We start from the raw sequence: 16,282 nt of genomic DNA, 5'->3' as shown, positions 1-16,282 counted from the left end.
TTTGGGTCTTCCCAAACCCTGTCCTGGGTTTCATGTTTCCATTCTTTGTGTTTTTTAATGAATAAAGAGTGATTGATATATATATATATATATATATATATTATATTTTATCCAGTGCTACGCAGTATTTCGACTTTATATATATATATATATATATACAGGGTATTTCAACATGGTATAGATATATTTTTTTATAATTTAAAAAACAAATGTTAGATTCATGATTTGCGTTTGTATTTGATTTACCAAAGTGACCTATCCGATGTGGATCCAGCTGCGAAATTGCGTGAAATATACGTTAAGTTGGGAGTTTAAGAACACCTTAATTTTCCTCCTATAATCTTAACCCTAACACTACTATCAACATAAAACCAAAGTTCACAAAACATAGGCACGGGCCGGTATGCCACGTGATGTGATTGCGTCATCATGCGAACAGTCATTTGGTCGTGGAAAGCTTGGCCGGGCAAGCTCCCGGGGCAAGCTACACCCCCGTGGCAAGGTAGGCCCGTGCACGTGACTGGCACCCGAGGGGTCGGTGGTTCAAAACCGCACCCGAGAAAAAAGTTTTCTCTTCTTCGTCTGTCTTTCTTTCTTCCTTCCTTCTTTCCTTTCCCCTCGCCAAAAAGCAGCGAGGGCGTTAGTGTTAATCAGATAATAATTATTACTTTATTATTAAAAGGAAAATTCATCAATGAGTTTCAATGAATATTTTAACTTGCTTGCTTGCCGGCCTGTAAGCCATTATTGGAACTTACAGTACTGTCGATCAAGGATGACTATATTGCAGATATTTAAAAAATCAGCTATTTTAGCGCCCATATCCGTTCGTTTAGAAAACTCAATTTCTGACATATACTTCGATTTTTATCCCTGAAAACTGAAGTGATATCGAATTGAAGCAAGCTTACACCACGAGTGTCCTTGTCTTTCCCATGTATTTCTGCATCGAGTTTAATAAATGGACTTCGACAGCAGTATGCCCAGCAGTACAACAGTAGCATATATAAACTAGCTCTTGTTATATTGACTCCATTACAAGTCAAGTCATGTGAAGCTGCGTGGTCACTTTTTGGAACCAATCATAGCATCTACAATCAGGACTACGTCCCCTTCGTTCCGGCCTACCACTCCGACCATAAGGACCACTACCCCTACCATCAGGACCACAATCCCTACCATCATGACTACTACCCATACCATCAACGGAGGGTTATCAACAGCACCATCAGCTCTTGATATACCATCTTCTAATCACTTATCCACTTACAGGGGAAGCCAAGGGAACATAAGTGTTCTTAGTTTTCAACAAGGCAGAGAGGTCAGAGAAATGCTTAAAGAAGTTGAAACTAAAGGAACTCAAGAACGTCTTGCAAAAACTATTATTGTGATCATAATACCACTAATAACTCTTATCGCCATCTGTATTGTATCTTTAGCTGAAAATATTGAAATATTGAGAACAGAACACCAAACTATTTCAGCGATACATTCTAACAATCAGTTCAATCGAGTCGTACTTAGTTTAATGGCGGAAAGGGGCTTAAGTGCCATTTATCTCGGTTCTGACGAAACGACAACAGATGAAGTGTACATACAACTAAGCCACATGAGATCACTTACAGACGAAGCTTTGGAGAACCTCATGGTCTGGCCTTCAGATGGACTAAGAACAAGTGCAGGACATTTTCAAACAAAAGCAGATTTACATAACCGTATTGATAAATTTCGACATGTGATTGATAAACGCATTAATGTCACTATCGAGAGAGATATTAACTTTTACACATATATCACAAAAGCATTTACGAAGGAAGCGATTTACAAAAGCAGATCGCATGACGGCAACTTATGGCCTGGAATTGTTGCACAAGATAGCTTACTACAATCAGCAGACTACCTGGGAATTACAAGAGCCATCGGTGGAACACGTTTCGCTGGTTGTTATCTTGACTCCACACTGTCGTCTTTGTTCAAAGAAGCTTATGTGAAGGAGGACCTTCTGATGAATATTGCTCAAACTTATCACACCTTTGTTGCAGAAACTTTAGAGAGTGAATTTAAGAACATTGAAACAGCAATAGAAGTTGTTGCTGACATGACCGAAAGTATATTTGAGAATAATGATGTCTGTGACTTGTATGGAGTAGAACTTGCTGCAGAATTAGCACTTTATTGGTATGGTAATGTTACCGCGATTATACTTGCCGTCAGTAATGTACGGATTTTGCTAACGGAAAACACCAAACAAAAGTCAGAAAGCAATTACAAGTTTGCGAACACAAAAGTGAGTGTTTTAGGTACCGTAGTTGGAGTTATCGTGTTAGCCTGTCTGGCCATGGGTATCGTAAACGCGCGTCAAATCCATAAACTGTTGTCCACAATCGGCATGTATGCGAAAAATTTAGAGGCCAAAACGCTAGAACTGAAAAGAGAAAAGAAACGTACCGACCAACTACTGTATCAACTTCTCCCTAAAGCTGTAGCAGATCAACTTCGTCTAAACAAGAGGGTAGATGCCGAGTATTTTGATTGTGTTACTATATATTTTAGCGACATCGTTGGGTTTACGGAACTTTCGGCAGAGAGCACTCCAATGGAAGTAGTTCAGTTACTGAACTCCTTATATAGGTAAGTTGAACGCAGCTACAATCTTAGAAAATATTGTTCGAACACTTTTAAGGCCCTTAAATTGTCCCCCTTCTACCCCCGTACAATGTTGGCATGCCCAATATGCTCATCTTCGCCATATCTTCTCCCAACATTGTTTGGTGGGGAAAGGAGGGGGTATTCTTAAGATGAACATTGAGACAACACTACTATAATCCTTAGTTTCCAGTGACTCATAGAGCGTGCGCACTATACTAAGAAGAACATGGGAATTACAATGGGTGTTCGGGATTGTAGGTAGCAGGGCCAACCATGAGTTGGTTTCACCTGGCTCCGCTCAGATTAGAGCGCAGCCAGAGCGAGGTGCTTAATTTGGTTTGCTACCATATTGGGCCACAATACCACTAACCCTTTAGGTTAGGGTTAGGGTTAGGGTTTAGGAATACGGATAGAGTTATGGTCATGGTTAGGGACTGTTGCGTTATTGACCCGATATAAAAACCGGGACGGAAGAAGCATGACCAGATTGGGCCATTACCATATTGGGCCACAATACCACCAACCCTTTAGGTTAGGGTTAGGGTTTAGGATTAAGGATAGAGTTATGGTCATGGTTAGGGACTGATGCGTTATTGACCCGCAATCATAACACTGTTATGCTGGGAGGACACAGTATAGGGTATTGTAACCATAAGTATACAATAGCCTATTGTGTTAACATAATTATTATCATGATTATCGGAAACCTATCCCCGTGGGCGAGAGTTAATGCTCTCTGTCGAAGGTGTCATATTACACCCCGAGTTCTAGGCCTGGAAATTATATACATGCGCGTATATTGAAGGGTGGGGTAGGGGCTTTCTTTGTTTGTATGAAACATAAACGATGCATGGAGATGATTTGATTATGAATTAGTTTATTATCCCCGGTAAGCACAACCCATACCTCTTACCTAGGCTCCCCTCTTCCCCACCTATATAACCTCCTCTTCCCTAAGTGTCTCCTTCTCCCCCTCCTCCCCTACATTCGATACCTCCTCTATCTCGAGCTCTCCACCCTCTTCCCTTTTCCAATGCTCTCTCCCGTTTGTTTCTCTTTCTCCCGACTCTTACCCCCACCCCACCACCCTCCACACACACACTCTCTTTCCCCCACCTATCTTCTAATTTTTTCCAGTAAAAATTGCTTCAGTAAAAGTCATTAGCTTATATTATATTGGAAGTCATACAATGGTCTTCCATCGATTCTGGTACATGGGATAAAAGACATGAATCGATTTTGTTTATAACATCTGAGTCGCCCCTTTTGTAATGTCGAATGCAAATAATTTCGATGGTCTATATTATTTTTTTCACAGCTAAAGTAGCCCTAGCTTATTGGGTTTTCTAAAACACGTTTTTCAATGTAGATGACATGCTCGATTTCTCTCCTCGTGAATATTGCACTGCGAAATCTAAACATTTCTTTTATATACTTAGATCAGGTAACGTCAAACCAAACGATTTCTTCTTCACAACATTATATAAAAAACTGAAATGAAAACCGAATCTTCTTGATACAAATTTTAAGTTTTTAATAAAAGGTAGAAACAAAGATATCAATATCTTGTGAGTCAAGAGGTTAGTCAGGATAATAGGAAACCACGTGATCAAAACCAAAACTAAAACTCAATATTTGAAATGAGGCATTGATCGTAACTGGACTAGTCTTTATAAACCATGTTATTGATTTAGAGAAACGATTCCTGATTAAACCGTCTTAAGGTTACGGAAAAAACGTATAAAAGACGTATAAAATTGTTTTCTAAAACCAAATTTTCTCAGCAATTAAATATCGCAGTGAGAGAAATGTTGGTGCGTTGGATGTAGCTTTACATTATTTTTGTGGGTTTGTACAAATTTTTATAATCCGTTTGAAAATCCTTCGTTTATATCCTTTTTACGTACCATGTTAACGACACCAAAAACGCGTTCCATGCTGTTTGTTTTTCAAATGTGTTCCCCGTATAAAACCACGCAGAGTGATTGCTTTCTCCCCTTTCGTATTGTGCTACAAACCGATCAAAGAAATAATGTCACCATTTTTCAGAACCAAATATAGTACTGATTAAATTTTAGAATTAAAAATTACAAGTTATGAATTATATAGTTACCAATTATTGGAAATCTCTTTTGTGTGTGTGTGTGTGTAAAAAACACGCCACATATTGTTGAAAATTAGTAATAAATTGAATTAGGTCAAATATTTGTTGTTCCAAACGTCAAGCTTTGTATATACTTTTGTGTGTGATCATGACGTAATAAAATCAGTTTGCGAAATGGCATTCTGTGAAAGCTATGGCTAAGGGATTTAGTTCACGTAAAATGGCTTGTTTTTACTGGAGCTAGCAGTGTAATATAGAAATATGAAATTGACAAAGCTGATAACTTAAATAATAGAGCCTTTATTAAATCATATATGCCTACTATCATATAAAAATATTTAATTGAAGTGTGATCAATAACCCACTTGACCAAACAAATGGGAGAAATTTTACAGCAGTCGCTTACACATGCCTTTCGTTTGATCGCCCATTTTTGATACATAGTCCCGAGTTTAAGGGACAAGACGCTATTGGTGCAGTAACCAATCAGACGTTCGTGTTGATGATAAAAATGAGCGAAGAATAAAATCGATAGATGTGAAGTGCCGTTGAAGTTGAATTTTCCGCAAACTCTCTAATGTTAAGTGTGGAAAAGTAAAGTGGTATAATTAGGTGTCAAGGGGTTGTCAATTCAAGCATTGATTAATTGCCGGTATATTTACAATTCTTGAGTTCGGTATTTGACCAGTGTCTATAATATATCGATATACACTATATATGACAGGCGTTACGTGACTTACGAGGCTGGCAAAACTATAAGGTTGAACCTGTTCAAAATAGACGGTTAGCAATAATTAAAAACTTACTTAGTGGAGTTCGTTTTGAATTTTGCTACAAATAACACTTTTAGAATTGTGTTAAGATTTCATGATTACGTGTTAATCCAACTAGCGGGACACCCGCGCTACGCGCCGGTCCCCGCTAGGTGAGTAAATGGGAGCGTTCACTAAAACAGGAGGAATTACTGAACAGGTAGAATCATTGAAAAGGTAAATTTGATTTTTCTGAACCTGCCCCTCCTTAAGCCTACGTTTCTGTTTTAACTTCTTTCTTTCTTTTTAGTTTCTTCTACATGGGCCGATAACCCACATACTCGTACAGCCTGTTTGTCCTCATTTTGTTTTCTTTTTTATTTATAGTAGGCCTACCTCTTCATGTTGTTTGTACTTTTTAACACACATCTTTTTCCCGTATTTATTACGCTACGGTCGTTCACCCGTAATATCATTCATTACGTGTCTCTGCGTCATTTACGCGTGCCATGGCGTAGTGCTGCGTTACCCGCGCGGTATCGTTGCGCGCGGCTTGGCATTAGATACGCTCGTGCGACGCGCATGGCTAGCTTAGTAACTGAGTCCTTTTTTGTTTACCTAGTATAGCAACGGACCACATTTTCACTGATTTTGAGGCCAATTCTTGACCATTTTCAACCAAATTTTCGCATTGCCCTCTCGGTATATTCCTCGATCTCCCGTATGAATTTGGTGACAGTTGAATCGAAACTGACGGAGCCTTTATACACATAGATAGATAGATAGATAGATAGATACAACATTCCCCTATTTATAGTAAGATGACGATATAATAAAAATGGCGATATCGCATCCGCTCCCATCCCCCGAAATATTGGTGTTTTTGTATTTGTTTTTTATTATTTTGTTTTTCAGAAAAGTATACCATGTTAAATCGTCCGTATTCGGTGAATATTGTCCCAATACGCCCAACTGAAGAACTTGCAAGCAACGGCGCCCTCATCGTCCATTTGATACGATAGAAATTAAGGGACGGGTTATAATAATTATGTATTCGTCACTTTATACACAAGACGGTATCAAATACAATGCCAAAGCAGACGATTGTTTGATGTGATCATTTATTAATGTTTCTTTACTAAACATTACATAATCAATTATAGACCTTTACAATACTAACAGCTATCACATTAATATATACACATATATTTTTAACTTAGATTTTCTTTTCTTTATTAAATTTGTACTCTTTTTCTGCCTATTTGTGGTCAATTTTATTCTATAAACTGTATATTTGTGTGAAAATTGACGGCGCTATTTACATACATTTTAAATTTAATTCAGCCCAATAAAAGGAGTTATTCCTTTCATTTCATGATAAAAAGTAGTTTCTTTGCTATATGTTAGTCATTTGTATGATGTTTTAATTCCATTACACAAGTGTATATCCCTTGTAAAGATGCAAACAAGATGTAAGATAAATAGCGCCATCAGTGTTCAACTTAGCTTAAAAATTAATATAGCTCTACATGCCATCAAACAACCGTGGGCACTCGTTTATGCTGGATTTCTGTATATCTTTCTTTCTTTTTTTTATAGCACTTTCGATAGTGTAATCGAGAACCACTACGTGTATAAAGTGGAGACAATAGGCGATGCTTACATGGTCGTGTCTGGCCTACCGGAGCGCAGTGATGATCATTGCTACCAGATCGTATGTATGGCATCAGATCTACATAACATGGTAGATGATTTTGTAATCCCACATAAACCGCATCAAAGATTACGACTCAGAATTGGAATTCATACTGGTAGATATATTATTTTAACAATTATTCTAATAATTCCATTTCTTATTCGATTATAGTGATCAATATATTAGCTATAATAGTATAGTATGATCAGGCTAGCTAAACAGACATTAATAGAGGTGAGAACCCTGTCCCAAAAAGAAAGTATCATCCAGTTTGATTTTGGAGTCAACGGGTCTTAAAGCAAGACCTACCAAAAGTATGTTATAGATTATTTATTCCGTACAGTTTGATACCTCATTTTGTCCAAATCGATGCAGAATTAATGACACAATGACCTTTTGAATACAACTACCCAGGATTTTAAAGTTGCAGTAATTCCTATTGACGTGGTTTTCCTGCTTCTCAAGATTCTTGATAAAGGTTCACCATAACAGAGATGGGCTAAGACTGTTTGACCTCGCTTCGTGTGTTTTATTGAATACAGATACTCTTTTACTCCTTCCTCAATGTTTTACCCTTCACTCTTCACAGTCAATATCTGGTATATCTGGTATGTCCTCCTGCTGCATCAATGACTGCCAGACATCTCCCAGTGAAACAAAATGAATATTGAGGAGCATGACCAAATCAATAACATACCTTTGGTAGGTCTTGATTTAACACTCCTTCTTTGACTTATGGACCAAAATCAAACTGGATACTTTCTTTTTTGGATGTGTTTATGAGGTTTTAAAATAAGAGCTAACGGATACAGGTATTGCTGCTGGTTTTAATTTTCGACATATTTTTCTTTGTTGAGGATGACGACGACGACGACGATGATGATGATGATGAGGAGGATGATGATGATGATAATGATGATAATGACAATGGTAATAATAATGATGATCATGATGTTGACGAGTAGGTGAAGGAGGAGGGGGCGCGAATAGAGGCCGTCAGCCTTTTCCGCGGGATCCGCCATTTTGTGGGTACTGCCGTTCTGCATGTCATGCGTTAGACATTACGCCCCCGATTACGCGGAAGTCGCAGCGCGTGACGCACCTCTTCAGTCAAGCGTCAACGCTGTGATCTTAGCAACAAGGCACTCCGTACCCACAAGATGGCGGCGTTGACGTCACAATGACTGCCTCTATAGAAACAGAAACGGACGGGGACGGGACGGGATTTCGTTGTCGTTGACGAAAAAACGTCGCGCTCTTAATTCTCGTGTACAGGTTCTTGTGTAGCTGGTGTTGTTGGTATGAAGATGCCTCGTTATTGTCTCTTTGGTGATACCGTGAATACTGCAGCTAGAATGGAGTCAACAGGTGAAGGTAATTATACCTTAAAATGTGATTTGCTTTCTGAAAGTAAAGCCCAATTCAATAAAGAAAATATACCTTTTCGGACGGTTTTGTGCATTTTGCAAACGTATTTAACAATCAATCAATCAATCAATCACTCAATCAATCAATCAATCAATCAATCAATTAAATAAAACAATTTAAAAAACAATAAATAATATTTAGAAAGCGAGAATTTCATTTCAAAAGAAAAAAATGCGCAGTCTTAAAGGACCATTCAGTGATTTGCTCATCCGGACGATCGTAAAAATCATCAAAATTCAGATTTTGGTACCTTTGTCATTGTCATAGATGTGCTAACATAGCCTGCTAGTGGTTCAGCCGAAAGCCATGTATTTAAGACAAATTAAGGCGTTTACATGTAATCTGTAATTTATATACTGTCAGTATATAAATTAGTTACATGTATTTGAATGGGGCTTCAACTTCGTCAATACTGCTGTTTTCTTCGTTTTTTTTGGCCAATTTGTCATTTCAAAAATACCAAATGACAATTTTTTTATTTCACTTTTAAGCAATTTATGAATAATTTTTTTTTACATTTGAGCTGGGATCACTGAATGGGTCTTTAATACGTAGGCAGTTTGTTCCTGAGGATATGTGCAGCATGCACTGCTAAAAGAACGACGACTAAGAATATAGAGTCTCCAGTTGTGTGCAACAAGAGGATGTTGATCTGATGAGCGCAGGTTGCGAGTACAATGTGCATTGTAGCAAGGTCGGTGGCATTATATTGAGGTGTAAGTCAATTGATTACCTTGTAAGTTCCAATTGAAGCATGTAGTGAACTGAGCAGGAAGTCTGTGAAGATTTCAAGAGTTGGAATTATATGGTAAGACCTCTTTGTTGGAGTAATAATTCTGACAATTTCCATAGTCACGTTTTGTAGAAAGAATATAGCACAAATGTAAAATATACTTCTTAATGTGACTGATCTTACGCAAGTAAGTATATAGATGAAACGGCAAATATTTGAAATGTGCTTTTGAAGAGAGTGATTGTCGTCAAAAGTGAAACCAACATTTCTGGCTGACGTAGTCATTTCAATGTTTTAAGTATTTTATGTATTTAATTTTTAAATGTCATTTCAGCTCTCAAAATTCACATCAGCAAAGTAACTAAAACACACCTTGAAGAATTTGAGTCATCAAGGCGAAACTTTCTCATTACACCCAGAGGAACAGTGGAAGTTAAAGTAAGTTTCAATGCAGTCTAATTCCAAAACAACAAAACCAGGAATGAAAAAAAAATCCCAAATCATATAGAGTGGTCTACAGAGTTTGGCTCTAAAGGCTACTTTGTGTAAAATTCGTTTGAAGATTTTTCTATTGAGTATCAGTAAACCTTGCCAATCTAAATAACATTGATATTATAACAATGTTTTGGTTATCTTTAAAAAAAAATTGGAAATCTTTTCAACCTCCCACGTACGCGTACGAAGAAGAAAATAATATATGTGACTGTACACGACGAATGAGCCGTAAATTCCTCCCCCAGTCAATTTTGTTTTATTTCGTGTTTAGAAAATATACATCATAAGCTTTAAAATGGTATATCATTTGACTTCAAATGGTATCCAGAAGCGGGGTTATGGTTTGTTGAACTTTGGTCCTTCAACAAAATGGTAGCGTTTTTCGTTTCTACATGTGTCTCTTTTTCCACATTGCTGGCAATAAATATCAAACAGTCATAATTTACGGTCATTTCAAATCATCCCCAAGTCAACGAAGTTCAAGAAAGCTCTCTCATTGTTAATTGTTGGTTATACATACCTATACAAAATACATTGCCTGGTAACCCACCACTTGAACAGGATTTAGCCAAAGCAAACAAAGACCAGAGCTATTAAAAATTCTATAACCATCTAAGGTAGAAGCTTATTATCCTCTTCAACAATAGGATTATTGACTGGTGCTTGACTATCAAATGAGATAGATGTCGCGCCAACTTGAGGTACCGATGAATTCGACCTTCATGCACATTTTACACTGTAACTCAGAATACAATTTAGGACATGTATGGCTCTTTCGTGCTGTACGGTCACATATATGAAAGAAAATATTTTTTTGTTCCAAAAGGAGCTAAATCCAATGGCAGCTATTTTTAAACTTTGCATTGGCGAATTTTCAGGGGACAAAATGATGTTGAAAATAGTTAGAAAATATCCTTTTACAAACATATCCATTGCAATCGTTAAATGTCATTAATATTAAGCTTAAAAATGTTAAAATATACCAAAAATGTGACACAAGGCAGCTATTGGATTTAGCGCCTTTTGGACATAAACTCTTCATACAGAATACACGTTACAGAAACTGGAGGACTGAAATGAACAAACGTACTACGCGCGGTGTTTTCGAATGCGTAGGATTGAATCATTCTGCTTGGAGACCGCGGTATTTTAAAGTTTTTGAATTATCTGTTTTTTATTTTTCAATGAATATTTGTTATAAAAATAGCAAAAAACGCAGGTGTATTTAACTTGTTTAGGCTAAACCTAATTTAAAAATGTGTTTGTACTTGTTGCTCGAGAAATTGGAAAAAATAATGCAATTGTGTTAATCATCTCAGCCAGTGCGTACGTTGATTTGTCCAATTTCAAAAGTAATACGCAGATTTTACCTATAATTAAATGATGATTTATGACATTTCATCCCAGAGTAATATTAACATGCACACATATGCAGATGTACGCATCTGGACCGCTACTTGTGAAATTTTAAACCGCATTATTACCTAGCTGGGGGGTTTACACCCCCCAGCTAGGTATTGTAATCGTTCGGGTTCTTCCGCTGGCAACAAACCACTGTAATCTTCCCGTTTTCTTCCGCTGGCAACAAAGTGAAATTGCACATGTTTTTTACCCCCAGCTAGGTATTGTAATCGTTCGGGTTCTTCCACTGGCAACAAACCACTGTGAAACCCTGACTTGATGCTATGTAAGAATTATTTGACTTGTGAAGATATGGTTTGGCCTTTTTGAATCATTGTTTTTAGCTGCGGGTGTTAGCTGCGGGTAGCAGCTCTATTAATAAGTCACCATGTCTCTCCGTCTGTTAGTCCGTCCGTCCGTCCGTTAGTCCGTTAGTAACAAACGCTAAAAAATGCTGTTACGTCTACATTGATTGTCGTATGGCTATGATACTTGGTGAGGGGGAGGGCCTATAATACCGGCCCCATACTGGAAAAGAGTTTCGTCCCGAAATTTGGGAAAATGAGGGGAAATTGAGGGAAGTTAAGGGAAATTGAAGAGAATTAAGGAAATTGGGATTTTTTTTGAAGAGAATGAAGGAAATAGAAATTTTTGTTCTTTTTTTCCGAAATTTTTTTTTTTTGAAATTGTTTTTGTCCGAAATTATTTTTTTCCGAATTTTTTTTTTCCAAAATTTTTTTTTTTTGAAATTTTTTTTTTACCGAATTTTTTTTTTCCCGAATTTTTTTTTCCCGAATTTTTTTTATAAAACTCAGTGACAATAAACTTGATGAGAAGAGTAATATTTTGGAATATTTTGCATGGATCAGGTCAAAGGTCAGCTGGGGTCAAATCTTCGAATTTCAATATCTGGACATCTGTAAGGGTACGGGGCTCAATCTCGGCGACAACCTCATGACCAGGGGAACATGTTGGAACATTTTGCAGGGGGCAGGTCAAAGGTCAGCTGGGGTCAAATCTTCGAATTTCAATATCTGGACATCTGTAAGGGGTAGGGGGCTCAATCTCGGTGACAACCTCATGACCTGTGGAACATATTGGAACATTTTTCACGGGTCAGCTCAAAAGACATCATTCTGGGGCCAAATCTTAGAATTGCGTTATCTGGACATCTGTAAGAGGTACAGGGCTCAAACTCGGTGACAACTCATGACCAGGGGTGAATTATGGAACATCTTGCAGGGGTCTGGTCAAAGGTCATCTGGGTCAAATCTTAGAATTGCATTTTCTGGACATCTGTGAGGAGTACCGGACTCAAAACTCGGTGACAACAAGCCTCATGACAGGGGAACATTTTTGGAACATTTTGCAGGGGTCAGATACCTCCACAACACCAACATGCCCCAGCTAGGTTTGTGGTCTATGACCACCATTTGCCTCTAGTTATATTATACTGTATAATGTATATGACCAATGCACATCGTCCACGCCAGGTAAAGAATTATTTTGTACAGGCATCAAATCACGTGTCTTTATAAACTGCCCGCCGGCTGCCGAGAGTAGCCGCTATTACAAAATAAGCTTATCATCGTGCTCGGTGAGCGATTGGTTAAAAACCAATCATTGGCTAAAAACCAACCGCTAATAGCTCAGCGATGTAATTAATTCAGCTATAAGTTTTCTTTCAAAATATCGAGGCTAAACCTATTGTCACTGTATTGTTGAAGGTCGAGTCTTTCAATGTCTGTATAGAATAGTAAACTCAGGGACAATAAAGATCACATTAACATTCCTACGTTGCATATTGAGATGAATTGATTTTATTCCTTGTTATAATGAAAATAGACTACATATGGTGATCTGGTGGTGTATATTCCTTTGATATGATTATATTCTCAAATCCTAGAATATATCTTGTTATTATTGGTTTTTATACAAAACCTTTGTAAGATTTGCAGTTGAATATATGTGTTGAAAGAATATGATAAGCGTCACTGTGCGTATTGAAAACCCAATCTGCGTCTTGAAAACAAAAACTGACAAAAAACGAATTTTCTTGAGTTGGCAACGTTAAAGAGGGTCATGAGCATGCGCATATCGTAAAATGAGTCATTTTAGCTTATAAATGGCAACGCCGCATTCGTAATGGGGAAGAAACATATTTTTTTTATCGTAACCGGTGATGTGTTTAGCCTGAGTCGATTGGCCTATCTCGAACAAAATCGCTTTGAACACTCCGTAATCTGTGGTAAGGCGCTATATAAATACCGAAATTTATTTATTTTCTTCAAACCGTTAAATAAGCAAAGTGCAGCAATATTGTTTTATGAGAGTTGGTTTCCCGTTTTCTTTCTTTTTACTCTTCTTTTTTTCTTCTTTTTTTTAATAACAGGGCAAGGGGATCATGGAAACATTTTGGGTGCATGAAATTGAGAGTACTGCGCCATCACAACACCACGCAACCTTTAACGTTCACTGAGCTTCTGCGCGTGTTGCTACTATGGAATAATTGCCGGAAACTGGTAGACGACACTACCATGACTACCAGTAGGCCTACAGGGTGTATCAAAATGATTGGTACCGAGACATGTGACATTTTCAAAAATATATCAAAAATATAAGATTGATAATTAGTATAGTTTTTGCACTATAAATAGAAAGGGGCATATGTTAACTTATTGATCTAATAATCTGAAAATAAAAGGTTGATGCGTCTAGGAGCTATTGTCATTCAAACGAAGATCGGCGTAATTATGGTGTTACTTTAATATACACAACAAGATGGTTTGCAGACCAAATGTCTATTAGACTTAATGGTTATAGACCAAGTGGGTATTAGACTAAATGATTATTGGACTTAATGGTTGGTTACTAGACAAAGTCACTTTGGTCTAAATGGTTATAGGATAATGATAATTGGACCAAATGAGTATTGGACGCAATTGACTTTGGACCAAGTGGACGTAGACAAAATGGGTATTAGATGAAATGGTATTTAGCCCTAGAACTACTGAGCCATATTTTATAACACAGACTACGAGGGGGGGGGGGGGGGCACCCCTAATTTTCAATTATAAACGTTATATACCGTTAATTTGGGAAATTCTGGCTACATATAGAAGTATAGGCAAAAATGATTTTCGGCTAATAATTCTGCAAAAATGTTCACCGAATTTTCTCAAGAATGTAAAAGTATAATGACTATTTTAACATAACTAACAAGTATAAAGTCATTAGCTCTTGGAATAATTTCAAAAGAGCGAAATGAAAATTAACGGAGTCTCACCACCCCTCCCACCCTCTATGGTCATCTTTGATGGCCGGTCCTACCCCCGGGTAAGGGGCTGGGGTAAAGATTTTATCACGATGGATCTACGATTAGCTTTAGTCGTTTGGGCGTAAACGCGTGCGTTTTTTTAATGACGGATACAAAATCTTATGGGGTTGGTACATCCCGCTTTGTAGTTCTAGGGTTACTAGACCAAATGACAAATCTTCCATGAGTATCACATTTCGTGTTATAACTTACATATATCAGTATGTTATTGAATTGTAGTTCTTATCATTTCTCGTATACTTATGTGATAGGTTATGCCCTCGGTGGAGGGGCATTTTTAGCTCTGTTGTGCGATAAACGAATCATGCGGACACAGAAATGTTGGATCTGCACTCCTGCGATTCATTTTAACTTCCAACTACCTCCACATTTGTTGGAAATAGTTAGGTAATAAAGCAACAACAACATCTGTAAATAATGTTATTGTGCTTATTATACGTCATCACCTAGGAGGCAAATTAGTGGTAAAGGGGGTAAATGCCCCTGTAAATGCGCTCCGAGGAATCACAAAACGCTTGACAAAGAACGTATAAATGGGCTATTCCAGAAATAGATGCACTCTCCCTACAGGGAAGGTGAAAGAAAATAGCTCACAATCGAACATTCTAAATTTGAGGGGCTCGTTTTGGACTTCTTTTATTTTAAATTCACTACAGGGGATGTGCCGTTATTATCTGGAATTGCCCGATGTAGGGTTACATAAAGAGTATAACGAAACATTGTTATAATATTTTAAAACATTTTTTTTCTAAACATGCTAACATAATGCTATTTTAAATATTTTACGATAACATTAAGGATTTTTTTTTTAATGAAGCTGTAGTGTATTTCATGTAAAACTTTTCAAACACGTTTGCATGAACCGAAATTTAAATGTTATTATTTTTTTTGGTGAAAACCAAAACAAGTTTATGACACGTTTGAAACGTTTTCAATTTTTGTGAGTGTTGCGGGGCTTTGAGAGATTCTGAGAAGTTTTGGACTCGATGTGCAGCTCGTTTTGACTCCTTCGTCATCCGGCTTGTATAGGTGACTAACCGGATCACACGCCACTGGGATTAACAGTTACCATGGTTACAGTGTAACCCTAAATTTAAATTATTCAGTTGCCACGTTTTGCGCCATCATCGATCAGACGATAGCGGCTTTATTCGCACAAGTGAAACTGGTTAAATTTAAGGAAAGTTTCACGTCATACTAAAACATTACTGCTTTATGATAATTAAAAAGAGGCATAATTTTATATTTTGAAAGCCATGTTCAGTTAAACTGTCAATTTTCCTTATTACAGAATCAAAGTGCAATCCCCAAAAGTTCTACGAGACTTGGTTTTATTTGGGAACGAAATAAACGCAGTCGACGCATTAAACGCCGGTCTAGTCGATGAAATTGTAGATGAAAGTCTGTTATTACAGAAAGCAAGGCAAATGGCCACAGACACTCTTGGTGAGTAGAAGTGCATGTTATAAGGTTGTAATAACAACAGATGGCGCTATCACTGCACTAAAATGATTCATATGATCATTTTGCTGTAGAATGATTAATGTTATCATTTTAGTAGGGAGACTGGTTGCAGGAATACAGGTGTTTCTGAAAGATTGGTACTGGAGCTAAATTGGGTTCCTTTGCTTATTTGCAATGATGAATAAATTCTCAGAAACATAACGTATGGGGATCTCCTTTTTAA

The 16,282-nt window shown here is 37.4% G+C and overlaps 1 protein-coding gene across 1 annotated transcript; it reads left to right on the top strand.

Annotated features, from left to right (window-relative positions):
* The first annotated feature begins 1,183 nt into the window (after positions 1-1,183).
* On the top strand, positions 1,184-16,049 carry LOC140172671 (uncharacterized). The gene is made up of 7 exons (XM_072195804.1): positions 1,184-2,631; positions 7,105-7,316; positions 8,477-8,575; positions 9,697-9,800; positions 13,651-13,693; positions 14,847-14,982; positions 15,887-16,049. Exons 1-7 carry the CDS (start codon positions 1,184-1,186, stop codon positions 16,047-16,049), a joined length of 2,205 nt encoding a protein of 734 aa, XP_072051905.1.
* The last annotated feature ends 233 nt before the right edge of the window (positions 16,050-16,282 follow it).

The sequence above is a fragment of the Amphiura filiformis genome, chromosome 16, assembly GCF_039555335.1.
Source record: "Amphiura filiformis chromosome 16, Afil_fr2py, whole genome shotgun sequence".
In the NCBI taxonomy this organism is placed as follows: domain Eukaryota; kingdom Metazoa; phylum Echinodermata; class Ophiuroidea; order Amphilepidida; family Amphiuridae; genus Amphiura; species Amphiura filiformis.
The sequence above is the reverse complement of the archived record's forward strand: the minus strand, read 5'-3'. Positions and strand labels throughout refer to the sequence as shown.